This window comes from Mustela nigripes, chromosome 10 (genome assembly GCF_022355385.1).
Source record: "Mustela nigripes isolate SB6536 chromosome 10, MUSNIG.SB6536, whole genome shotgun sequence".
Classification (NCBI taxonomy): Eukaryota; Metazoa; Chordata; class Mammalia; order Carnivora; family Mustelidae; genus Mustela; species Mustela nigripes.
The window spans coordinates 29,036,118-29,062,784 of record NC_081566.1 but is presented as its reverse complement, the minus strand read 5'-3'; the positions used below and the strand labels follow the sequence as shown (position 1 = coordinate 29,062,784).

General features: G+C 39.5%; 1 protein-coding gene and 1 pseudogene across 3 annotated transcripts in view; both read right to left on the bottom strand.

Annotated features, from left to right (window-relative positions):
- LIN9 (lin-9 DREAM MuvB core complex component) overlaps window positions 1-26,667 on the bottom strand; it is a 79,078-nt gene that overhangs the window by 6,011 nt on the left and 46,400 nt on the right. For all 3 annotated transcript variants that reach the window (XM_059412896.1, XM_059412894.1, XM_059412895.1), the window contains 4 exons: window positions 15,760-15,893; window positions 12,743-12,862; window positions 12,367-12,468; window positions 9,341-9,421 (listed from right to left, as the gene is read on the bottom strand). In XM_059412896.1, coding sequence (XP_059268879.1) covers window positions 9,341-9,421; window positions 12,367-12,468; window positions 12,743-12,862; window positions 15,760-15,893 — 437 coding nt within the window. The remainder of the gene's footprint in view (window positions 1-9,340; window positions 9,422-12,366; window positions 12,469-12,742; window positions 12,863-15,759; window positions 15,894-26,667) is intronic.
- Window positions 1,646-2,233, bottom strand: LOC132026302 (ATP synthase subunit g, mitochondrial-like; annotated as a pseudogene).

Here is a 26,667-nt window from a genome sequence, read left to right as displayed (position 1 = left end):
AAATAAATAAATAAAATCTTTAAAAAAAAAAAGTTCTAAAAAAGTTAAACATTTACACCTACCATATGATCCAAGAGAAATGAAAATATTTGTCCATGCAAAGACTTGTACATGAATGTTCAATTTTCTTTGTAATAGCTAAAAAATGTAAACAATTCAAATGTCCTTCAACAGGGGAATGGATAAACAGATTGTGGTATATCCACACAAGGTGGTACTGCTCAGCCATAAGAACAAACTACAGGGGCCCCTGAGTGGGTCAGTGGGTTAAATCCTCTGCCTTCAGCTCAGGTCATGATCCCAGGCTCCTGGGATTGAGCCCCGCATCGGCTCTCTGCTCGGTGGGGAGCCTGCTTCCCCTCCTCTCTCTCTGCCTGCCTCTCTCCCTGCTTGTGATCTCTGTCAAGTAAATAAATAAAATCTTAAAAAAAAAAAAAAAAAAGGAACAAACTACAGTATGTTGCATGAACCGTGGAACACACAACTCTGTCGATGAATCGAAATCGTTACACCAAATGAGAGATGCCAGGCCAAAAAAGCATATATACTGTTTGATTCCACTTATGTACAATTCTAGAAAATGCAAACTAGTTGGTGAGGACAGAAGGTAGATGAACGGTTGCCTGGAGGCTGGAGTAGAGGGAAGGATGGATTGTAAAGGGCTTGGAGAAATCTGGTCAGGAGTGGAGAAGACAGAAATACTTGTAACCTAGTATCTGGTGATGGTTTCATGGGTGTATATGTATATATGGGCAAATACATATATGTGACCAAACCATACATTTTAAACAGATACAGTTCACTGTACACCAGTTATACCCCCAATGAAGGGGTAGTCATGGGAAAACTCCATGACAGATCAACAGAACAGTGCTAACCCTTCAGAAGCCCCTGTGCATCACCTTACAATCCCTTCTCTCTTCCCTCCAAGGCAACCTTACTAAGATCAAGCCTCATGGTATGACTTCTGAAATTTATTTAAAATGCAATTATAGGGGCGCCTGGATGGCTCAGTGGGTTAAAGCCTCTGCCTTCGGCTCGGGTCATGATCCCAGGGTGCTGGGATCAAGCCCCACGTTGGGCTCTCTGCTCGGCGGGGGGCCTGCTTCCCCCCACTCTCTCTCTGCCTGCCTCTCTGCCTACCTGTGATCTCTGTCTGTCAAATAAATAAATCAAATCTTAAAAAAAATAAAATGCAATTATACAGTATATACTTTTGTTCTTAGCTTCTTTCAATTAACATTGTGAAATTCACCCATCCAGTTGTGCACACCCCCAGTCAGTTCCCCTCACTGTAGTATAGTGTTCCTTTGTAGCAATATCATCTATCCAGCCATCCTATTGGTTCCATCTATTTCATGGGCAACAGGGCTGCAACTGGTTCTTGGCCAACAGGAATAGTGCTGCTATGACACTCTGTACTTACGTACCCACATGTGTAGCTTTAGTAGACAGAACCAGAGTTCCCCAAAGGGACGGAATAAGAATGTTCTGGCTGGGGCGCCTGGGGGACGCAGTCAGTGAGGCATCCGATTCCTGGTTTCAGCTCAGGTCATGATCTTGGGATGGCAAGATCAAGCCCCACATCAGGCTCCATGCTCAGCACAGAGATAGCTTGGGATTCTCTCTCTCTTCCTCTGCCCCTCCCCAACCCCCTCTCCGAAATAAACAAAGTCTTTACAAAAAAAGTTCTGGCTGCTTCACATATTTTCCAATCTTTGATTTTTTTTTTTTTTTTGACACATTACCTTATTTTACTCAAATACCAGTCTGATCACACACAGTCCAAGAACACTCAAATAATAAGGCACATATAAACAGATGTTAAAGACTGGTCTTCAAATATTCTGCCCAATGATGCCATGATTGCCTATGATCTCACCAACATAAAACCACATCCATACCTTGGTGGTCTCCAAGCCATTCAGCAGAGCTTCAATAACTGTAAGCTGTTCGAAGCTACCAGTTTGAGCATTCCTGACTATTTTTTTCAAGCTCTGATAGCTCTAGGCACCAGGGATCTCAACAGGGGTTGGAGGAAGCAGCTCAACCTTGGCATAGCACCAAAATGTGGCCAACTAAGGCTATGAGTAAGTCATAGCAGTGTTCACCAACTCTAGGGCCTTCTCCACAGGTTACAGACAAACTGGGCCAATCTCTGATATTTTAAGTGTTTGAATAGGAGCCACTTGAGAGAATGTGAGTGATATTTCTTTGTGGTATTAATCCGCATTTTCTCTATTACCCACGAGGCTGGGTACCTTATCAAAAATTTTTTGTACATCTGAATATCCCTTTTTTTTTTTTTAAGATTTTATTTATTTGAGAGAGACTGAGTGAGCAAGTGGGGGAGGAGCAAAGGGAGATGAAGACTCTCCACTGAGCAGGGAGCCTGACACGGGGTTCGATCCCAGGACTCCAGGATCACGGCCTGAGTCAAAGGCAGACACCCAACTGACTGAGCCACCCAGGCACCCCTGCCTATCTTTTTCTTATTGACTTACAGTTCTTTATATATTCTGAAGGCAAGCTTTTGATCAATTACATGTGCTTTAAGCATTTCTTTCCATTCTGCGGTTTGCCTTTTATTTTCTCGTAGTTGTATCTTTTGATGAACAGAGATTTATAATTTTAATGTAGTTCAATGTATTAATCTTTTCCTTTATGGTTACTGTGTTTTATACTCCATTTGTCTCACTTAAAGAGTTCTTACCACCAAGGTTTTTGTTTTTTTTTTTACCCCAAGGTCTTAAATTCTCCTACATTATCTTTTAGAAGCTTTATATTTTGGCTTTCACATTTAGATCTAAAATACCAATCATTCCGGGGGGGTTGGGGGACACCTGGCTCTCAGTTGGTAAAGCACGCAACTCTTGACCTCAAGATTATGAGTTTGAACCTCATGTTCGGTGGAGACATTACTAAAAAAAATTAACTCTTAAAAAAAAAATAGGGGTGCCTGGGTGGCTCAGATGTTTGGGTGTCTGCCTTCCGCTCAGGTCATTATCTCAGGGTCCTGGGACCGAGTCCCGCATCAGGGTCCTGGGACCGAGTCCCGCATCAGGCTCCCTGCTCAGCAGGAAGCCTGCTTCCCCCTCTCTCACTGCCTGCCTCTGCCTACTTGTGATCTTTCTCTCTGTCAAATAAATAAATAAAAGCTTTAAAAGAAAATAAAAATATATAAAACCAGTAATTTTTCAGTGAGGTAGGGGGTCGGGATCCCACGCCCACCATACTGTTATCCATTGACTCAGTACCATTTCAAAAACCTTTCTTTCCTCATTACTCTGCAGAACCACCTTTGTCATAGAGCAAGTGTCTATTCCTGGATACTTCTGAAATCTCATTTTCTAACTACTTATTACTAATACATGGAAATATAACTACTTTTATTAAAAACCGATCTTTAGCAACTTCGCTAAACTAATTCTTATAATTTATCAGCAGATTCTTTTAGATTTTCTGGGTACACAACCACATCATCTGTGGTTCACATCATCTATGGTTCACATCATCTGTGAATAAAACAAACTGGTCTTATTTCTTCCTTTCCAATATTTATAGATTTTTTTCCTTTATTACACTGGCTAGAATCTCCAATATGCTATGAAATAGCAATTGTGATTATAGGCTTCCATATGTCATTTTCATTTTGAAAAAGAAAGGGTTTTTTTGTTTATTATTTTTAAAAAGTCAGCTCTATGTCCAATAGGGGCTCAAACTCAGAACCGTGACAGTGAGAGTCACATATTCTACAGGCTGAACCAGTCGCATGCCCCTCAAGAGAAAATCTGTAACACTTCACTAGTAAGTATAACATTTGCTGTAAGTGTTTTGGTATATAGTGTCAGATTATGGGATCTTAATCTTTTTTTTATTTTATTTTATTTATTTATTTGACAGATCACAAGTGGGCAAAGAGGCAGGCAGAGGCAGAGAGAGGGGGAAGCAGGCTCCACACTGAGCAGAGAGCCCGATGCGGGGCTCGATCCCAAGACCCCGGGACCATGACCAGAACCGAAGGCAGAGGCTTTAACCCACTGAGCCACCCAGGTGCCCCAAGGGATCTTAATCTTAACTATTCCTAGTTTGGTAAGAATATTTATTTTTCCACCAGGAAGGGATGCTTAATTATGTAAGATGGTTTTTCTTCATTTATCGAGATGTTCTTGTGGATTCTCTTTACTCTCTTAAGTTGATAAATGATACTTAAAAATTTTTTTTTAAAGATTTTATTTGTTTGACAGACAGAGATCACAAGTAGACAGAGGAGGAAGCAGGCTTCCTGCTGAGCAGAGAGCCTGATGTGGGGCTCGATCCCAGGACCCTGATAACAAGACCTGAGCCGAAGGCAGAGGTTCAACCCACTGAGCCACCCAGGCACCACATACACTTAAATCTTTTTAAATTAATAAATGACTATCTTCAAGAGTCTTTTATCTATCTATCTATCTATCTATCTATCTATTTATCTATTATTTATTTAGAGAGTGAGAAAGCACATGTGAGCGGGGGATAGAGGGAAAGAGAGAGAGGGAATCTCTAGCAGGCTCTGTGCTCAGTGCAGAGTCCAAGCCAGGGCTAGAGCCCATAACCCTGAGACCGTGACCTGAGCCAAAATCAAAGTTAGCCATTCAACCAAGTAACTGAGCCACCCAGTTGCCCCTAATCCTTTTTCTTATCAACTTCTAAGCTTATTCATACTGTGATCAGAGAACATATTCTGGAGAAGTCTAATCAATCTGACATTTGTTGAAATTTTATTTAGGGACAGCATACAATTAAATTTTATAAATAATCTATGTGAGCTTGAAAATAATACGTATCCTGCAGGTGGTAGGTATGTCAATGCGATCAAGTTTGTTCACTGTGTTTTTGAAATCTATATCCTTAGCAGTTTTTTTTAAGTAACATTGATTTTTAAAACTTTTATTTTTAAAACATTTTTTATTACATCTATTTGATTTTTTTTTTTTTAAGGAAGCTCTATGCCCAAAATGGGGCTTAAACTCATGACCTCAAGATTAAGAGTTAGCCAGTAAGACTAAGCCCCTCCTTATTAGATTTTTTTGACTAGGTGTTTTATCTATATAGTGGAAATGTCTTTTTCCTTTGAATTTTGCCAATTTTTGCTTTATGAATTTGGAAGCCATTATTATGTACATATAACTTTGAAATTATTTTGAAATGATACCTTTCATCATTAAGAAGCACACTTCTTCATATCCAATAATATCTGTTGCCCTGAATTTTACTGTCTGGTACTACTATAGCTATCAGACCTTCTATTGCTAGTTTAATATTTGACACTGCATTCCTTTTCATACATTTAAAATTTTTTTATTTTCAGGATCCTTTAATATTAAATGTATCTCTTGCATGCATCATAGAGTTGGGCTTTTGCTTTTCATTCAGTTTGGCAATCTTTGCCTTTTATTCAGAAGATTTGGTCCACTTATATTTAATATTATTACTGATATATTTAGATTTAAATTGACCATCTTACTATTTCCATTCTATTTGTCCCTGTTTGGTATTATTATTATTTGTTCTTGCCTTTGTCTTTTTAAAGATTGATTGAATATTTTTATTGTTCCATTTCCCTACCCATCTCACCCTGATTAGTTTGGTAGTTATGTATCTTTTACTATTATTTTAACAGGTGTCTCAGAAATTAAAATCTACATCCTTGATTTATCATGTCTATATGTACACCACCCAAAATAGGCAATTGTTGGACTGTTTTTCTTTTTTTTAAATAGTTTATTTATTTATTTGACAGACAGAGATCACAAGTAGGTAGAGAGGCAGGCAGAGAGAGGGGGGAAAGCAGGTTCCCTGCTGAGCAGAGAGCCCAATGTGGGGCTCAATCCCAGGACCCTACTAAGATCATGACCTGAGCCAAAGGCAGAGGCTTAACTCACTGAGACACTTAGGTGCCCCTGGATTGTATTTTTATTTATTATTATTTTAATAATTTTTAAAAATTTTATTTATTTATTTGACAGAGAGGGAGAGATCACAAGTAGGCAGAGCAGCAGGCAGAGAGAGAGGAGGAAGCAGGCTCCCCACTGAGCAGAGAGCCCAATGCGGGGCTTGATCCCAGGACCCTGGGATCATGACCTGAGCTGAAGGCAGAGGTTCAACCCACTGAGCCACCCAGGTGGTCCTGGATTGTATTTTTAATTCTTTATATTTTAAATGTCATGAAGTATGATTTTATATAGTATCACTCAGATTAATCCACAGTTATCCTTTTTCTCTTCATTCCTTCCAAAACTTCAAGTTTTTTCTTCCTTATTTATTTATTTGAGAGAAAGTGAGAGAGAAAGAGAGAGAGCGAGCGAGCTAGCTTTAGCTGAGGGAGGCGTTCGGGGAGGGAGAAACAGACTCCCCACTGAGCAGGAAGTCTGACCTGGGATTTAATCCCAGAACACTGGGATCATGACCTGAGCCCAAGGCAGACACTCAAGGTCTCCCAGGAACCCCTCAAGTTTTTTCTTTTGCTTGAACAAAAACTTTATTTCCTTTAACTATAGGTATTCTTGAAAAAACTCTATAAATTTATCTTCAAATAGTCCTTATATTACTTTACCTTGAAATTGAATACAGAAAACTAGGTTGGTAATAATTTTGTTTCAGCCCTATGAAGATGTTATTCCATTTTCTGTTCTCTCTGTGGAGAAGTCAGATGTCAAACAAATTCCTGCCCAGTACACATCTGGTTCTGGGAACTTTATTTTTTTATTTATTGTAATTTATTTATTTAAGTAATCTCTTCATCCAACGTGGATCTCAAACACATGACCCCATGATCAAAAATCGGACACTGGGGGGCTCAATCAGTTAAGTGCCTGCCTTTGGCTCAGGGTCATGATCCTAGGGTCCTGCTTAGCGGGAGACTGCTTCTCCTTCTGACTGCTCTACCTGTTCTACCTGGAGCTCTCCATGCTCCTGCTCTCTCTCTGACAAATAAATAAATAAAATCTTAAAAGGTTAAAAAAAAAAAGAATCACATGCTCTACTGACTGAGCCAACCAGGTGCTCCTGGCTCTGGATAGTTTAAATATTTTTTCATTTTGTGTATAGTTTTTTGCAGTTTTACTATCACTATGCATTAGAGTCCTTACCTTTTTATTTATCCCATTGAGATTCACAGGGCTTCTTGAATCTGTGGTCTGTTATTTTTTGACAGTTTTGGAATGTTCTCAGTCACTATCCCTTTAAATATTCCTTCTGTCCCATTATCTCTTTTCTCCTTCTCTTACTCCATTAGACATGCTGGACCTCTCATTATGTCCCTCATTTCTCTTCTCTTCTGTATTTTCCATCCATTTTCCCTCTATGCTTCATTCTGTGTATTTTCTGATCTATTTTCAATTACTAGCTCTCTCTTCAACTGTTCCTAATCTGCTGTGGTTATACCTCCCAAATGAGTTGATTTTGATTGCTATAGTTTACTTCTAGAACTTGCATTTGGTCCTTTTTGTTGTTTCCAATTCTCTTATAAAATTCTCAATTTTGTCTCATTTCTTTAAACAAATTAAGCACTTAAAATCTATGTCTAAAAAATTCCATTATCTAGAATCTGCCGATTGTTTATACTTTCTTTTGGTTTTATTAGGGTTATCTTGTCTCCTCTTGTGTCTGAGATTTAAAAATCAGTTTCTAGACACTGTATAGTAAGAGGTTTAGAAATAATTTGAGGCCTAGTGTAATGTTATATTCCATTAAGAGGAATACTTACTTCTTGTGGGTCTCAGATTCTATAATCACATCAGTTCCACTTTGGAGATGAGATAATTTGAAGCTGGGCCAACGTTGCCTTTTGGCGTTCCAACTCAGAGCATGGAAGGTTTGCCAGCTTCCCCTAACCCTTGATGGTCTCTGGACTCTTAATTTTTGTCCTTTCTCCCCTTGTATACATTTCAGGAATGCCACTCAATTTCTCAGTTACCTTTTCTAGAAGTGTGGAAAACCCCTGAAGAAAAAAGCAATGCTAAATGACAGGTTCCCCCTTCTGAGTTTACTTCTTTTCCCAGATTCTATCCCTATAATTCTTTAAGACCTAGTTAATGCTTTAGTGTCTACAAGCAGGTTATTTTTATATTTTATTCCAGAGGAAAAAGTTGTTTTCAACTACGTGGATTAGAAAGGTTAACCCAAATTACCTAGTCTACCATTACTAAAAGCAGAAGCCTCAAATTTCCCCCAAATTCCATATTCAAATTCTTTAGAGGAGTGTCTGTTTCTTTCTTTTCAACTTGGGTAAATGTCACATTTACTCAGTTCTGTCACTAGGATGAAAACGGGGAATGAGGAAACTGACACTGAATCAATTCCTTTTAAGTAGTGTACCTCACTTCTGCACTCCTCCATCATATGTGGAACTCTGGGCCGGGAGCCTCTTTAGGGTTCCAACATGTAGACTCTCAGCCATGTTCCATCTCAGCAGTGTTTCACCCAACATGGAAAAATTTTTTAAATCCTGCAATCTCCCTGTGACCATTTGCAATCACTTGGAGACGGTACTTGGGATGAATATTTGCCATCCTATAAATCCATAAGCAAGTTATGACTTCCAGTACTATTCAAAAATATTTCTTTTTTTTTAAACACATTAAAAAAAATATTTTATTTATTTATTTGACAGAAAGAGAGATCACAAGGAGGCAGAGTAGGCAGGCAGAGAGAGAGGGGAAATCAGGCTCCCCGCTGAACAGGGAGCCTGGATGTGGGGCTGGATCCCAGGACCCTAAGATCAAAACCTGAGCCGAAGTCAGAGGCTTAACCCACTGAGCCACCCAGGTGCCCCCCCCCCCCAAATTTCTTAGTGAATTTTCTACATTAAAAAAGAGAAAACTGATAATTTTTTCCTATGACTAAAATTGACTCTCATATTTTTGGATTGACTAGATTAATAGAATAGGATATAAAGCACTGTCAAGATAATCCGAATATGCCATCTTATATATTTCTTGATTTATTTATTCTGAATCACTTTTAATAACCTCTGTTAACATGACTCCCTTAGACAAGGCACCAGTGCTAGGGATTCTACATTCATGCAAACTGTCAAAAACCCAGCCCACCCATTAATCCTATCCTGCCGGATGGTCAGTGGCATAATGAGGTCTGGGGTAATGAACTGCATTGCACTGCTAATTTACTTAGCGTGTGTTCAGTATAACAAAACATAAAGATAGCAAACAAGGATTTTAAAATAACATTTATCTCATTTATCTCAAGGTTTTCTTCAAAAAAAGTATTTTTAATTCCTTAGATATAGAAGTCCCCACCATTTTAAAAGTAGACAAATAAAAAAGAGAAATATTCTTACCAATTTTTCTGCTTCTGTGTTCATTTCCCTTAATTTTTTGATATGTTCCTTTTTAATCATGAGAATTTTTGACAATTTGGTCTACAGACAAAGAAAAAGAGATGTTTTGGAATAGAGGTATTTAAGTATAACAACCATCAAATTACCAATCTTCCAATAAGACATTTTAGCAGATTTTAGTGTTTCAATATAAATAAATATAGCACAAACATTTTTTAAAATAAAAATCTGACTGGCTAACCAAAAAAGATTTTTTTTTAAAGATTTTATTTATTTGACAGATCACAAGTAGGCAGAGAGGCAGGCAGAGAGAGGAAGGGAAGCAGGCTCTCTGCTGAGCAGAGTCAGATGCGGGGCTGGATCCCAGGACCCTGAGATCATGACCTGAGCCGAAGGCAGAGGCTTCAACCCACTGAGCCATCCAGGTACACCCCCCCTTCTTTTCCTTTTTTAAAGTAATCTCTACACCCAATGTGTAGCTTAAATTCACAACCTAAGATCTAGTGGAATGCTCCCCTGACTGAGCCAGCCAGGTGTCCCTTAGTTATGTTAAAAAAAAAAAAAAGAAAAGAAAAATAAAAGAAATAAAAGCCCTTATCTCTTAGAGATACATAACAAAATATTTACATATAAACGATACAGTGTCTGGTCTTTGCTTCCAAATAATGCAAGAGGGAGCAAGTAGGTGGAAGTATAGATGAACCAGGACTGGTCAGGAGTTGCTGAGACCAGTTCTAGCTCCATGATGTGCTTAAATTTTCAATAATAAAAAAAACCTAAAAATTGGCCTCAGTTGATATAGGCAGAGGGCCTAGTTAGAAAGATATGCCCTACGCCTGGGTTAACAAGAGCAACTGGAGTGTCATAAAACCTTACATATTATAAAAGACAGGTATATGAACTTTTATTTTTATCTCTTCGAGAGCTTAAAATAAAGTAATGGGGTGTTTTTTGTTTTTTAATAGTGTTTTTTAAAATTAATTAATTAATTTGACAGACAGAGATTACAAGTAGGCAGAGAGGCAGGCAGAGAGAGGAAGGGAAGCAGGCTCTCTGCTGAGCAGAGTCAGATGCGGGGCCGGATCCCAAGACCCTGGGATCATGACCTGAGCCCAAGGCAGAGGCTTTAACCCACTGAGCCACGAGGCGCCCCATAAAGTAGTATTTTAATTAGGCTTCTTCATACCTAGTTTTTGATGTTAAAAAAGCACTGAACCTAAGTATTTTAGCATCAAGAAAAACACCAGTACTTCTGAGGTACTGCAGTAGTGCTCAGCTTCCGGCTCCCTCTGCTGGTGCCTCTCCCTCTCTCCCTCTCTTCTCTCTCCCTCACTCTCACGTGTGTGTGCACATAGACACACAACCAAATAGGTCATATGAGCTTTGTTTTTACATCTACTACTTAAAGAATTTCTTTAAAAAACAAGTGTCCTCTTTGTGAAGAGGATAAGGCTTGGCTCTGTTCATAATTTCAACCTTTTTTTTTGTTGTTGTTAAGAATTTATTTACTTGACAGACAGAGATCACAAATAGGCCCCGCAGCCTGCAGAGAGAGATGGGGAAATAGGCTCCCCGCTGAGCAGAGAGCCTGATGCTGGCTGGATCCCACCACCCTGAGATCATGACCTGAGCCAAAGGCAGAGGCTTAATCCACTGAGCCACCCACACACCCCACCCTTTAACTTTTCATATAAAAATATCTTATCTACCTTTGGAAGCCAAAAGGCAAAAGAAAGCACTACAAGGATAACCAACAACATATGATCAAGGAATACAAAATGCTATACATATGCAATTAAATCATAACACACTTCCTTAAAACAACATCAATGGCAAGTGGTTTAACACTGAATATTTTAATGGATTATGTTACCAATCTTTTTATTTATGCTCTACCCCAAGCAAATGTAGTTTTTCTTCTCAGAAAAGGAAAAGAAGGGCGCCTGGGTGGCTCAGTTGGTTAAGGGTCTGCCTTCGGCTCAGGTCAGGATCTCATGGTCCTGGGATCGAGCCCCAAATTGGGTTCCCTGCTCAGCAGGGAACCTGCTTTTCCCTACCCCTCTGCCTGCTGTTCTGCCTACTTGTGATCTCTCTCTTTCAAATAAGTAAATAAATAAAATCTTAAAAAAAAGGAAAAGAAATCAAACATTATTAGACTATGATTCAAAGTAAATGACTGATTTAATCTAATTTTCAAAGTGAACAGCTCATTCTATTCCAGTCTATTCAGGAATATTGTTCTACATAATAATTCTACACTTGTTTCAGGTGATGCTTATATTTCTCAGTATCTACCACTAGTCAGCCAGTCAACGCATTGTAACTGCTCAGTTGACTGATAACTGCAGCACGCACTGAGGTCCCTAATAAAGGCCTTTATACTGACAGAAGTTATTAACAGCCAACCACTCAGGTTTGACAGAGCATATGCTATAACGTTAGAGTCCTTAACACAGCAAAATAAGAACCAAACCCAAGAAGAGCTCAACAAAAAAGCCTCTAAGTCTTTTTTGAGTGTTACAACTTTCACTTCCTTAAGGTTACTTTATTTTTATTGATAGTATTATTAATCAATTAATTAATTTGTTAGAGAGAGAGAGCATGAACGAATGGGAAGAGCAGAGGGAAAGAGAATCTCCAGCAAACTCCCCACTAAGTGCAGAGCCTGATGTAGGGCTTGTTCTCAGAACCCTGAGATCATGAACTGAGCTGAAATCAAGAGTCAGACATTCAACCAACTGAGCCATGCAGGTGCCCTGACTTTTATTTTCAAGCTTTGCTGGAAAGAACAATTTGTGTGTGTGTGCATGTGTGTATATTTATTAAAGCATGAGGACAGGACCCATGGGCAGAAAAAGATGCTGCTTGGAAATAACAGTGTTCTTAAAACCAACACAATGGTTAAAAAGAAAAAAAAAAGAAAAAGTAAAAATATTTGGTCATAGAAAGATTTTCTATTTTAATTAACACAAAAAGCTGTTCAGTTTTTTTCATAAACAAGCCAAGATACTCAGAGCAATTCTTACCACTTGGATAAGGAATTCTACTGGAAAACCACCTAACGTTTCAGTGTCAGAGCCAGAAATCTTACTTCTCCAAGGCGACTGTCCTAGTAAAGGATCATTATCCTATGGGAATAAAAGGGAATCATTTAACCACTGACTGTTCAAAAGAAAGCATTTTATTTTTAGATAAAAAATAAATCAAATTATAATATTTCATTAAAAATCTTACAAATATTTCCAGAGTTGAAGCAACTATTTACTTATATAATAACTGACAACTTATAATAATGTAGCTACCTCCTGAAGTTGCTGTAATAGATGTATATTTCATAAAAACATAACTCACACTCATAATAATACTTTAAATTACTGATGACATTTAAAAAATATTATTTACCGTAATCGGTGACTGGAGAGGAGGAGTATAATGTAATCGTGGTGGAGTCATAAAGAATCGAGAAGGCCGCTGTTTTTGTCCAAAGGCAGCAATTGGCATCGTCTCATGAGGCTCATTACTCTTTGAGAAAAGAGAAAAGTACACAGGTCTTGAAGAACTTTACCGACCATCTCAGCTTTATAAACATGACAAAGCACCTGGAGATATTCACCACAGAATCTACGATCTTACAAAGGTCAAAGGCCTAAAACATAAGTCAGAGAATGAAAATACTACTTTGCTATCAAAAGGCTAAACTCACAAAACAGAAGAATTAAGAAAAGAAAAAGACCACTGGATCGAAACAGTTAGGAAATGAAATATTAAACAAATATAAAACTGACCACTGGTGCTTCCTGTGTGCTAAAGGCTGGCTCAGTATTACCTAGTGTACTCCCAATCCACTCTTACTTACCGGCCGATCACTTGGGTGATCTCATAAAGCAAATTACATTAATGAGCTGGAAAAGCAATTTTCCTTTTTTGAAAGGGGTGGTTGAAAGATTGCATCCTTTATGGAAAAATACTTAAGGTTGGTGTACTTAGCTCTACAGATGTAGTCCAAATTTTCTTTCTCTCCTATTTCTCCTCTCTAAAAAGTATGTTTGAGGAAAGCCTCACAATAAACAGTATTAATTTTTAAAAAGTATGCATCAGAAAAAGAAGATTCTTCTATATTTGCACTAAGAAGATAAAGAAATTATGACTTTTCAAAAGTATTTTATATATTTATTTGGCAGAGAGAGAGAGGACAAGCAGGGGGAGTGGTGGCAGAGGGAGAAGCAAACTCCCTGCTGAGTAGGGAGCCTGATGTAGGGCTCGATCCTGGGACCCTCATGACCTGAGCAAGCCAGGTGTCCCAAGAAATTTTGATTTTCAGTTGTAAGGTCATAACTTGATTTTTAAAAATCAAGTTTATAACAAAGAAATTTAAAAAGGGAGGTGACAAAGTGAACAATTTTATTTCCATAATTCTTAGTGGCAAACAATTCTATTATAAAAAGTTCATTACTGGGGCATCTGGGTGGCTCAGTCAGTTAAGCATCTGCCTTTGGCTCAGTTCATAATCCCAGGGTTCTGGGATTGAGCCCCACATCGGGCTCCTTGCTCAACAGCCTGCTTCTCCCTCTCTCTTTGCTGCTCCCCCTGCTTGTGCTCTTTGTTGAATAAATAAATAAAAATCTTTAAAAAATAAAAAGTTTGTTATTAAAGCTCTCGGCCAGCTCAGTAAGTAGAGTTTGCAACTCTTGATCTAGGGTTGTAAATTCAACCCCTACATTGGGTGTAGAGATTACTTTAAAATCTTAGAAAAAAAGTTAATTATTCAACTTTTTAAAAACTTTATTACACTCTAGAGTTGTTTGGTTCTTCTTTTTTTTTTTTTTAAAGATTTTATTTGTTTATTTGACAGACAGAGATTACAAGTAGACAGAGAGGCAGGCAGAGAGAGAGAGAGAGAGGGAAGCAGGCGCCCTGCTGAGCAGAGAGCCCGACGCGGGACTCGATCCCAGGACCCTGGGATCATGACCCAAGCCGAAGGCAGCGGCTTAACCCACTGAGCCACCCAGGCGCCCAGAGTTGTTTGGTCCTTAAAGTTATTTGGACTTATCAGAAAGGTGCATAACTCTTATGACTTCGCTAAATCAAACATGATTGGGAAATAATGGCCTAGTAGTTTAAAGGAATTCAAAGGATTCAGATTCTGGTCTCAGCCTATCTCTACCAGCTCTAGAGCCTTGAATAAATTACTTAATGTACTATGCCTTAAGTTTCAACATGAAAAAAGTGAGGGTAATTAAAAGCCATCCTGTATAATTCTGAGGATGAAACAGAACAAATCCTAACGTACAAGATGTTACTTCATACTTTTATTTATTTTTTTTTTTTATTAAGATTTTATTTATTTGAGGGGCGCCTGGGTGGCTCAGTGGGTTAAGCTGCTGCCTTCGGCTCAGGTCATGATCTCGGGGTCCTGGGATCGAGTCCCGCATCCGGCTCTCTGCTCAGCAGGGAGCCTGCTTCCTCCTCTCTCTCTCTGCCTACTTGTAATCTCTCTCTGTCAAATAAATAAATAAAATCTTAAAAAAAAAAAAAAAAAAAAAGAAAGAAAAAAAAAAAGATTTTATTTATTTGACACAGAGAGAGAGAGATCGCAAGTAGGGAGAGCGGCAGGCAGAGAGAGAGGAGGAAGCAGGCTCCCTGCTGAGCAGAGAGCTTGATGTGGGGCTCGATCCCAGGACCCTGAGACCATGACCTGAGCCGAAGGCAGAGGCTTAACCCACTGAGCCACCCAGGCGCCCTACTTCATACTTTTAAAATCATTTTGTGAGATGACCAAACTTTAACAACAAAGCTTTGGAATAAAAGTGTCATGCAGCTTATTTCCCAAGGTTATTGATGGAGGAGGGATCGGCTCTGTCACACTAAAATGCTGTGTGGGTAAGGTACAGCGGAGGGATGTTCACTTCTAGACAATGTTGAAGACTTAAGTAGAGTTCTGGTCCAGGGGCCTAGCAGGCAGGACTGTGAACGCCTAAGGATCTTCCTCCATGACCCGAATTCTTGAATCTATCACAAAATACAGTCCATAGAAAATTCTATATAACACAGCTTTAAGATTTTTTACATTTTTGAGGCATCTGGTTTGTTTGCAGTCAGTTAAGTGTCTGCCTTCTGCTCAGGTCATGATCCCAGGGTCTTGGGATCAAGCCCTGCATCAGGCTTCCTGTTCAGTGGGGACCCTGCTTCTCCCTCTGCCTACTGTTCCTCATGCTTGTGCTCTCTCTCTTTCAAATAAATAAAATCTTAAAAAAAAAAAATTTTTTTTTAAATTTTCAAAGTAATTTCCACACCCAGCGGGGAGCTCGAACTCACAAGCCCAAGATCAAGAGTCATGTGCTCTACCAACTGAGCCAGACAGGCATCTCAAATAACATATTTAATAGGCAGAAGACACAAGCGTATTATTAAATACTTACAAGAACTTCATAGTCAGGGATGGTATGGGTTCCAAGCCCTGCCCTATCAAAAGTTACTCTGTAAGTAGCATTAAAAGTATCCACAGCATCTATTTGTCCAGTGAAGAGACCATCATGAACACCACGTAATCGAGCTGGGAAAAGAAACAAAAAGGTATTAAGATATTTGGTAGACACAACAAACTGTCAAATGTAAGACTGCTCCAAGCATGTAATTTAAAATGTAGAAAGAGGGCGCCTGGATGGCTCAGTTGGTTAAGCGACTGCCTTCAGCTCAGGTTATGATCCTGGAGTTCTGGGATCGAGTCCCGCATCAGGCTCCCAGCTCCATGGTGAGTCTGCTTTTCCCTATGAACTCCCCTTTCATGCACTCTCTCACTCTCAAAATAAATAAACAAAAATCTTTAAAAAAAAAGGAAAAGAATCTGCCTTTGGCTCAGGTCATGACCCCAGGGTCCTGGGATAGAGTCCCGAGTTGGGCTCCCTGCTCAGAGGGGAGTCTGCTTCTCCCTTTCCCTCTGCCTGCCGCTCCCCCTGCTTGTGCTCTCTGTCAAATAAATAAATAAAATCTTAAAAAAAAAATGATGATCGGGTGCCTGGGTGGCTCAGTCAGTTAAGTGTCTGCCTTCAGCTCAGGTCATGATCCCAGGGTCTTGGGGTCAAGCCCCATGTCAAACTCCCTGCCCAACTGGAAATTTGTTCCTCCCTCTCCCTCTGGCCTTGTCCCCCATTCATGCTTTCTCCTGTGCTCACTCTCTCTCAAATAAATAAATAAATAAAATCTTATATAAATAAAAACAAATTTTAAAAAATGATGATCGCTAATTTGATGTATGAATGAAATCATATATCAGAGGAAATTTTATTTTTAAAGATTTAAAGCCACATGGGTACATAAGGGTAAAATATTTTTAAATCATTGCTTTAAACCTGAAATTGAAGAAAAAAAAAGTCAACAGAAGAACTTTGATTATTATACTCAAGTGAAACACTAGGAACAGTTCAACTACCGAAAAAGACCAGGATGATGTTCAGAAAAGATTAATACACCACGCCTCAGACTGGGATCCTCAGAAAGACCTGCCTGCAAGGTTGGCATCTGGGACCTTGAATTTCAGGAGTGCTCCCACTGTTCTCATACTAGCAGAGGTGGTGTACTGCACCTCGGCTGTGACTGTCGAAGACAACCACTGCAGGGTTCTGGAAATGGACCAAATGCAAAAAACAATTATGGAAACTGAGGGTTTTGGAGGGGAGGGGGTTGGGGGTTGGGTGAGCCTGGTGGTGGGTATTATGGAGGGCACGTACTGCATGGAGTACTGGGGGTGGTGCATTAACAATGAATTTTGGAACACTGAAAAAATAAAGTGGAAAAAAAAATAACCCAATTACATAACATTTACTGTTAGGGCGTCTGGGTGGCTTAGTTGGTTGGGTATCCAACTCTTGAATTTGGCTCAGGTAATGGTCTTGGGGTTATGGGATCAAGTCCTGCTGTGTCAGGCTCCATGCTCAGCACAGAGTCTGCTTCTCTCCCTTTCCCTCTGCCCTCCCCTCATGCTATCTCTCAAAGAAACAAATAAATCTTGAAAGGAAAAAAAAAAAAAAGAAATGCTTATTGTTAAAAAGTTGTTAAAGCTTCAGGTAAGGACAGGGGAAGTCAGTGGCCTTTCTGCCTATGGCTTTTCACATCCTCACCATCACCACTCCCTTGGTTGGTAGGAATCATTTTACTAATGAATGGCTGTGACTGCCAGAGGGGGCAAACTCAATGCGGACCAATGGGTAATACCTGTAACCCTGCCAGTTAAAAGTGGTAAACTTGACCAGGAGAGAGTAAGAGAAGCTCACAGTTCTGTAAGCCCAAGGTATAGTTCTGGCTGAGGTGAGTGACAGAACAGGGAGATCCTAGAAACTAAAGAGCCATAAAAGGCCAAAAGCTCTCCATAAGTCCCTAGCTCACTGGAAAACTATGTGAATGGGTAGAGAAGATGTAAGCAAGCCTGGTAAAAAGTAAAAGCTAAGGTTCACTTGAAAACTGACAGCAACTTTGTATCCCAACGCATATATGGATCAATCTGAGGCCTTTCTTATTAAGATGCTTGTGTACAACCTCTGCCCAACTCACTGGTTGGTCACTAAGTTCTATGGACACAGATGCAACTCCTAGGAAGCCAAGCTTAAAAATATAAGAATAAAAATCCTGACCAGAGAATATCAGCAGTTGCACAAGACAAGTTATGAAAGCAAACACAACTATCAAAAAATTAGAAGGCAGTGTTACTATGATCATTATCTAAAATGTCAAGTTTTTCTTTTTAAAGATTTTATTTTTATCAGGCTCTCTGCTCAGCGGGGAGCATGCTTCCCTTCCTCTCTCTCTCTGCCTTGTAATCTGTCAAATAAATAAATAAATCTTTGAAAAAAAGATTTTATTTGACAGAGGGATAGAGAGAGAGAGCACAAGTAGACAGAGCATCAGGCAGAGGAAGAGGGAGAAGCAGGCTCTCCACTGAGCAGGGAGCCTGATGTGGGGCTCGATCCCAGTACCCTGGGATCATGATGTGAGCCAAAGGTAGCTGCTTAACCAAAGAATCACGCAGGTGTCCCTAAAATGTCGTTTCCTACCAAAAATTATTAGACATGTAATGAAATTAAAAAGCAGCACTCTTCATCAGGATAAAAGGGGTATTATGTAGAAATTGACAGAAATGATAGATTTAGCAAAGACTTCAAAAGTAGATACTAGGATGCCTGTGTGGCTCAATGGGTTAAGCCTCTGCCTTTGGCTCAGGTCATGATCTCAGGGTCCTGGAATCGAGTCCCGCATTGGGCTCTCCACTTGGCAGGGAAACCTGCTTCCTCCTTTCTCTCTCTCTGTTTGCCTCTCTGCCTACTTGTGATCTCTCTGTCAAATAAATAAATAAAATCTTAAAAAAAAAAAAAAGTAGATACTATAAATATGTTCAGAGAATTAAAAGAAAGATGGCAATACTTGATAGGATATCTCGACAAATAGAACCTAGAAAAGAATCAGATGAGAACTCTAGATATAAAGAGGAAATTTGAGATAGTAGAAGAATCACTGAATTTGGTTTCAAATAATGTATTGTAGAAGTCTGGATTATGATCTATTAATCAGAGACCAAGAGAAATTATTCAATCCAAAGAACAGAGAGAAAAAAGATTGGAAGAAAAAGAACAGAGCTTCAGACACCTACAGAAAGAGATCAAGCTTCCAACATATTTGTAATGAAAGTCCCAAAAGACAGAAAGCAGAAAAAATAACTGAAGAACCAATGGCAAAAAATTTCCCATATTCGATTAAAAAATTAATCTGCTGGGGCGCCTCGGTGGCAAAAGCAAAGGCCTTCAGCTCAGGTCATGAGCCCAGAGTCCTGGGATCGAGCCCCACATTGGGCTCTCTGCTCAGTGGGGAGCCTACTTCCTCCTCTCTCTCTCTGCCTGCCTCTGCCTACTTGTGATCTCTGTCTGTCAAATAAATAAATAAAAAATCTTTAAAAAATAAAAATAAAAAAATAAAAATTAACCTACCAAGCCAAGAAGCTCACTGAACATTCAAAGAGCTCAATGAAATACAAAGAGCATCACACCTAAAACATCATAGTGAAATTTCCAAAGTCTAAGGACAGAGAGAGAATACTGAAAGCATCAAGAGAAAAATGACATCACATACAGAACAGCAACAATATTAACAGGTACATCTCATCAGAGACAATCTCATCAGAAACAAGGAAGGTCAGAGAGCAGTACAGAAGGTATAAACAATACTCTCAACCATATGTCTAATTCACATATATGGAACACTTGATCCAACACTGAAACAATCCTCTGAAACACACATGGGACATTCTGTAAGACAGACCATCTGCTAGGCTATAAAACAAGTCTCAGTAACTTTTTCTTTTTAAGATTTTATTATTTATCTGTCAGAGAGAGAGAGAGAGTGTGTGTGTAAGTGCAAGTGCCCAAGCAAGGAGGGGAGCAGAGGGAGAAGCAGGGTCCCTGCTCAGCAAGGAGCCTGATGTGGGGCTTGATCCCAGGACTGCAGGATCATGACTTGAGGCCAAGGCAGATGCTTGACTGACTGAGCCACTAGATGCCCCTGCAGAGGACATTTACGCCCCTCTTCCACAGATCTATATCTGAAGTGCAAGTCAGGTTCCACTACTATAACAGGAATATCTATTTGTTCAAGTGATGACTAACTTCTATTCAGTTTTACTTAAGTGGCTGAAAAACTAAAATATATTTTGGTTTAAACTTCTTTGTCTCTAATGCAGTGCTCTCCTTAACAGTGATCTCTCTCTCTCTCTCTCTCTCTTTTTTTAAAAGATTTATTTATTTTAGAGAAAGAGCACACACACCCGAGCGAGAGAGAATGTCAAGCAGACTCTGCATTGAGTACACAGCCCAAAGTGGGGTTTGATCCCACCACCATGAGATCATGGCCTGAGCCGAAACCAAGAGTGGCACCCACTGAGCCACCCAGGGGGCCCTTTGACAGTCATTTTCATATGGGATCACTGTGCTGACAATGCAAAGCTAAAAAATCACCAAAAACAAGAGCAGCAACCTATGTTAGTATACATGATCACTCAGGAAAAAGTAGATTCTAGGTCAGAATGCCAAGTTCAGGAAAATAAGAAAAAAACATGTTATTGTGGTTACCAGCATTATCCTATGGCTTCTGAGATCATTTAATAATAAGAAAAAAATTTTCCAATGCATCCTTTAAGGAGAGTGACCCCATTAGCTGGTTAACCCAGGACAATGTTCATTTACACCTGTTATCCCAGTTCAGTTATTAACAGTACCTCCTCTCACATTCAGAAGTATACCCACTTGGGTGATAAATTACATGGCCACTCTGTTCCTTTGGATGTTTATAAGGCCAAATGCACAATGCAAGAAAACAATGCAGTTCTTCTTCCTCTTCTTTTTTTTCAAAGATTTTATTTATTTATTTAAGAGAGGGGTGCCTGGGTATCAGTTGGTTAAGGATCTGCCTTCGGCTCAGGTCATGATTTTGGAGTCCCAAGATGGAGCCTTGCATTGGGCTCCCTACTCAGCAGGGACTCTGCTTCTCCCTTTGTCCTACAATTCTCTCTATCAAATAAAATCTTCAAAAGAGAGAGAGCAAGTGCATGCATGAGGTGGGGGGAGGGCCAGAAGGAGAAGCAGACTCCCCACTGAGCAGGGAGACCAATGCTGGGCTTGATCCCAGCACCCTGAGATCATGACTTGAGCCAAAGGCAGATGCTCAACCGAATGAGCCACCCAGGAGCTCCAAGATGCAGTTCTTTAAGCACAGCAGATGGTTTGCTGGTAATGTGGTGAGTACACCTAATTGCACCCCGAAAGTCTAGAAAGCAATTTTATTACAGACATCAAAGGACAGCTTTAAAGATTATGGGTCAGAGCCTCAGGTATGGGCTACCACTCAGAGTTTGGGTTAACAAGAAACTGTCAAAACTTCTCTTTTATTTATTTTTTATTTTTTATTTGTTTTAAAGATTTGATTTATTTATTTGACAGAGAGAGACATAGCAAGGAAGGGAACACAAGCACGGGAAGTGGGAGAGGGAGAAGCAGACTCCCTGCCAAGTAGAGAGCCCCATGCGGGGCTGGATCCCAAGACCCTGAGATCATGACCTTAGCTGAAGGTAGATGCTTAACGACTGAGCTACCCAGGCACCCCAAAACTGTCAAATCTTAACTCTATTTATTTCTATAAATCATATCTTTCCTGTCTTCGTGATGGTCTCTTTCCCTTTACCCCTTCAACTTAGACAAACTACATTACCTTTGGGATACTTCAGATTCTCACAATTTCCTAACAAACAAATGATTTCAAAATCTTTTTCATACCCTGAGTCCCTGACCTCACACTTTTAGTTCTAGAGTCATTCGGAGTAATGGACGTCTAATGAACAATTTCCTGTCCAGTGTGCTCCACTGCGCTATCTAGACATTTCCCCAAGACTACTCCATTACTCAGACTTACCATCACATTGAGCACCTTGGTGTTTGTCAGAACTCCTCAGCTTTTCACTCTGTACTATGAGCCATTCACAAAGCCCAGACACTTTCTACCTGCCTGCTCTGCTCTTACTGCAAAACCCCCAATTTGCTTTTAAAATTCATTTTGTTGGGGTGCCTGTGTAGCTCAGTTGTTAAGCATTTGCCTTTGGCTCAGGTCATGATCCCCAATCCTGGGATCAAGTCCTGCACCGGGCTGTCTGCTGGGCAGGAAGCCTGCTTCTCCCTCTCCCACTCGCCCTGCTTGTGTTCCCTCTCTCGCTGTGTCTCTCTCTGTCAAATAAATAAAATCTTTTTTAAAAAATTCATTTTGTTATTGTTTTTGAGGAAAATTTGGTCTACCACTACTTATTTACTAAAAAAATTTTTGCAGTAAGGAAAGTGGAATCTTGTTTGTTTACAGCATTTTTCTTTCTAGGTAAAATTTACATACAATGAAACATATATAAGTGTATAGTTCTGTAAGTTATGGTAAATATGCATGTAAAACAAACCTTTATCAAGTCATGGAGTATTCCTATCATTCCAGAAAGTTCCTCCTTCCTAATCAATACCTTCTTCAGCAGCAACTACTCCTCTGGTATTTTTCTGCCATGAATCAATTTTGCTCATTCTACAACTTCATAGAAATGAAAACCTAACAATATGCATTCTGTAGCTTTCAGCTTCTTTTGCTCAGGATATTGTCTGAAGTGAATCTATAAGTCAGCAGTTTCTCTTAATTGCCAATTTATATTCCATTATAAGAAAATATTATGTTGGGGCGCCTGGGTGGCTCAGTGGGTTGGGCCTCTGCCTTCAGCTCTGGTCATGATCTCGGGGTCCTGGGATCAAGCCCCGCATCAGGCTCTCTGCTCAGCAGGGAGCCTGCTTCTACCTCTCTCTCTCCACCTGCTTCTCTGCCTACTTGTGATCTCTGTCAAATAAATAAATAAAAATTTAAAAAAATATTATCTTATGTCTATCCATTTCCCTGTTGTCAATTCCAGGTTTGGGCTTTAAAATTATGAACAAAGGTGCTGTGAACATTCTAGTATATAGCCATTCTTCTGTGGACAGCTGTTTTCACTTCTCTTAAGTAAATGCCTTGGAGGAAAACAGCTGGATCAAAGGGCAGGCATAGATTTAATTTTGTAAAACACGCTACACTTTTCTCCAAAGTGGTAGACCATTTCACGATGCCACCAAAAAAGCCCAGGAATTAATGTAGCTCAACACCCTTGACAACATTTGGTGTTACTAGTTGTTTCAGTGTTAGCCATTCTGGGGTGTGTGTAGTGGCACTTCATTGCGCTTTCAATTTACATTTTTCCGATGACTGATGATGTTGAATATTTTCTTATGTGCTTATTTGCAAGTGTCTATTCAAGTGTTTTGTCTCATTATTTGAACCAGACTTTTTATTATTAACTTATAGAGTTCTTTGTATTTTCTAGATATAGGTCATTTTTCAGATATACATTTTGGAAATATTTATTCCCAATATGCCGCCTGCGTATTTATTTTAATGGTAGTTTTCAGTGAGCAAAAGTTTTTAAGTTATACCTAAAAATCATTTGTTATTTTCTTTCTTTCTTTTTTTTTTTAAAAAGATTTTATTTATTTATTTGACAGAGCAATTACAAGTAGGCAGAGAGGCAGGCAGTGGGGGATTGGGGGGAAGAAGGGTTCCTGCTGAGCAGAGAGCCCAATGTGGGGCTATATCCCAGGACGCTGGGATCATGACCTGAGCTGAAGGCCGAGGCTTTAACCCACTGAGCCACCCAGGCGCCCCTATTTTCTTTGTCAGAGCCAAGAAATATCTGCCTACTACAAATCACACTGATATTTTCCTGTATTTACTTATAGAAGCCTTATAATTTTAGCTTTCATGTTTAGCCCTTTGGTTCATCTTAGGTATCATCCTTTTGTGTAGTTTACGGAAGTATCAAGGTTCATACAGATAGCTAATTGCTCCAGCATTGCTGGAATGCCCTTCCTTTCCACTGAGATGCTTTGATGCCTTCAGGAAGTCAATTGTACATATGTGTGGATCCATTTCTGGGTTAGGTTAAGCTTTCCATTTCCATATAAACATTAGAATAAGCATATCAATTTCAATTAAAAAATGCTGTCTGCCTCAACTGTCTGCCTCAACAGATCAATCCTGGCAGAACTGGGACGCCTGGGTGGCTCAGTGGGTTAAGCCGCTGCCTTCGGCTCAGGTCGTGATCTCAGGGTCCTGGGATCGAGTTCCGCATCGGGCTCTCTGCTCAGCAGGGAGCCTGCTTCCTTCTCTCTCTCTCTGCCTGCCTCTCCATCTACTTGTGATTTCTGTCAAATAAATACATAAAATCTTTAAAAAAAAAAAATCCTGGCAGAACTCATTTTTTTAAAAGATTTTATTTATTTATTTGCCAGAGAGAGAGAAAGAGAGAGAGCACAAGCAGTGGGAGTGGACAAGGGAGAAGGAGAAGCAGACACCCCGCTGAGCAGAAAGCCTGACTTGGGACTCCATTCCAGGAACCCAGGATCAATGTCTGAGCTGAAGACAGACAGTTAACCGACTGAGCCACCCGGCGTCCGCCATTGGAATTTTCACAGGGACTGCACTGAGTCTATAGATGGCTTTGGGAAGTATGGACAGTTTAATAATATTGAGTATTCCAATCCAAAAGTATGAGATTTCTTTCCACTTTTTTGTATCTTCAGTTTCTTTCATCAGTGTCTTATAGTTCTCAGCATATTGATTTTTCACTTCCTTGGTTAAATTTAATCCCAAGTATTTTAGTGTTTTTGATCTCATCATAAATGGGATTGTTTTCTTTTCTTTTTTTTTTTTTTAAATGGGATTGTTTTCTTATTCAAGTTTTTTTTTTTAAAGATTTTATTTATTTATTTGCCAGAGAGAGAGAGAGAGAGATCACAGGCAGGCAGAATGGCAGCAGAGGCAAAGGGAGAAGCAGGTTCCCTGCCGAGCAAGGAGCCCGATGTGGGACTCGATCCCAGGATGCTGGCATCATGACCTGAGCCGAAGGCAGCTGCTTAACCAACTGAGCCACCCAGGCGTCCCGTCAAGATTTTTTTTTTAAATTTTATTTACTTGACAGACAGAGATCACAAGCAGGCAGAGAGGCAGGCAGAGAGAGAGGAAGGGAAGCAGGCTCTCTGCTGAGCAGAGAGCCTGATGTGGGGCTTGATCCCAGGACCCTGGGAACATGACCTGAGCCGAAGGCAGAGGCTTTAACCCACTGAGCCACCCAGGTGCCCCTTTTGGTTTTTTTTTAAGATTTTATTTATTTGACAGATAGAGAGAGATCACAAGTAGGCAGAGAAAGAGGGGGAAGCAGACTCCCTGCTGAGTAGAAAGCCCGATGTGGGGCTTGATCCCAGGACCCTGAGATCATGACCTGAGCAGAAGGCAGAGGCTAAACCCACCGAGCCACCCAGGCGCCCCTTATTCAAGTATTTTGAACATAAATATACAGAAATGCAATGATTTTTGAATATTGATTTTATATCCTTGCAATAGTTTTGGGGTGGAGTCTTTAGGGTTTTCTCCAGATATAATCATTTCATTTGTAAACAGGGATAATTCTAATTCCTCCTTTGGGAATGCCTTTACTTCTTTTTCTTGCCCAACTGCTCTGGCTGGGACTTCTAGTACTATGCGGGTGAGAATGGTTACCCCTGTCTTATTCCTTATCTTAGAGGGAAAGCTCTTAACAGCTCCTTGTGGGTATGATGTTAGCTGTGGGTTTTTGCTCTAGTTTCTTAAAATGCAAATTTAGACAGTTTTAAAAATATATAAGCATTTTTTCTGATATGAGCATTTAAAACTGTAGGTTTTCCTGTAACTACTGCTTTAGCTGCACCCCACAAATTTTTATGTTGTATTTTTATTATTTTTATATTAGAAGTATTTGCTATTTTCCCTTGAACTTCCTCTTTTTACTCAGGAGTTATTCAGAAGTACAACATTTAGTTTCCAAATATTTGAGTGTCTTCAGGATTTTATTGTTTTGCTTTCTAATTAAATTCTGCTGTGTTCAGAGAAATTCTATGTATGATTTCAATCTCTTAAAATGTACTGACATTGCCACCAGATGGTCTATTTTGACAAACAAATCATGTGCATGTGTAAGGAATATGTATTCTATAGTTCTGGGGATTAGTGTTCAAAAATATCAATCGGATCTGGGTGCCTGGATGGCTCAGTTGGTTAAGCTTCTGCCTTCAGCACAGCTCAAGATCTCAGGGTCTCTTTGTCCCTCCTCTCTCTCTCTCTCTCAAATAAATAAATAAAATCTTAAAAAAAATATATCAATTGGATCATCAAAATTGACAGTGTTTCTCAGATTCTCTGTATTTGTACTGGTTTCTTTTCCTTTTCTCAGTCACTAGTAGAGAGGTGTTAAAATCTACAACTATGACTGCTGATTTGTATATGGCCTCCTTTAGTTGTCTCAGTTTTTGCTTTAAGTATTTTAAAGTTCTGTTATGAAGGACTTATTAATGAATGTATATTAGGATTGTTACATTTTTCTGAATTGACCTTTTTATCATTATCAAATATTCCTTATCTTGCAATCTATTTTGTCTAACATTATAGCCAGTTCAGCTCTCTATGGTCAATATCTGCATGCCTATCTTTTTCACTTTTAAATTTTGCTTTTAAATTATCAATTTGCTTTTAAATTATCAATGCATCCCAGGCATTTCTTTTTTTTTTAAACCTAGTCTGATAATCTCTGCTTTTCCAGTATAGTGCTTATTTAATATAATGAAAATAGGACCACACTTGAGTCTACCTTCTTGCTGTTTATTTTCTATTTATGCCATGGTGTTTGTTCCCTGTACTTTCTT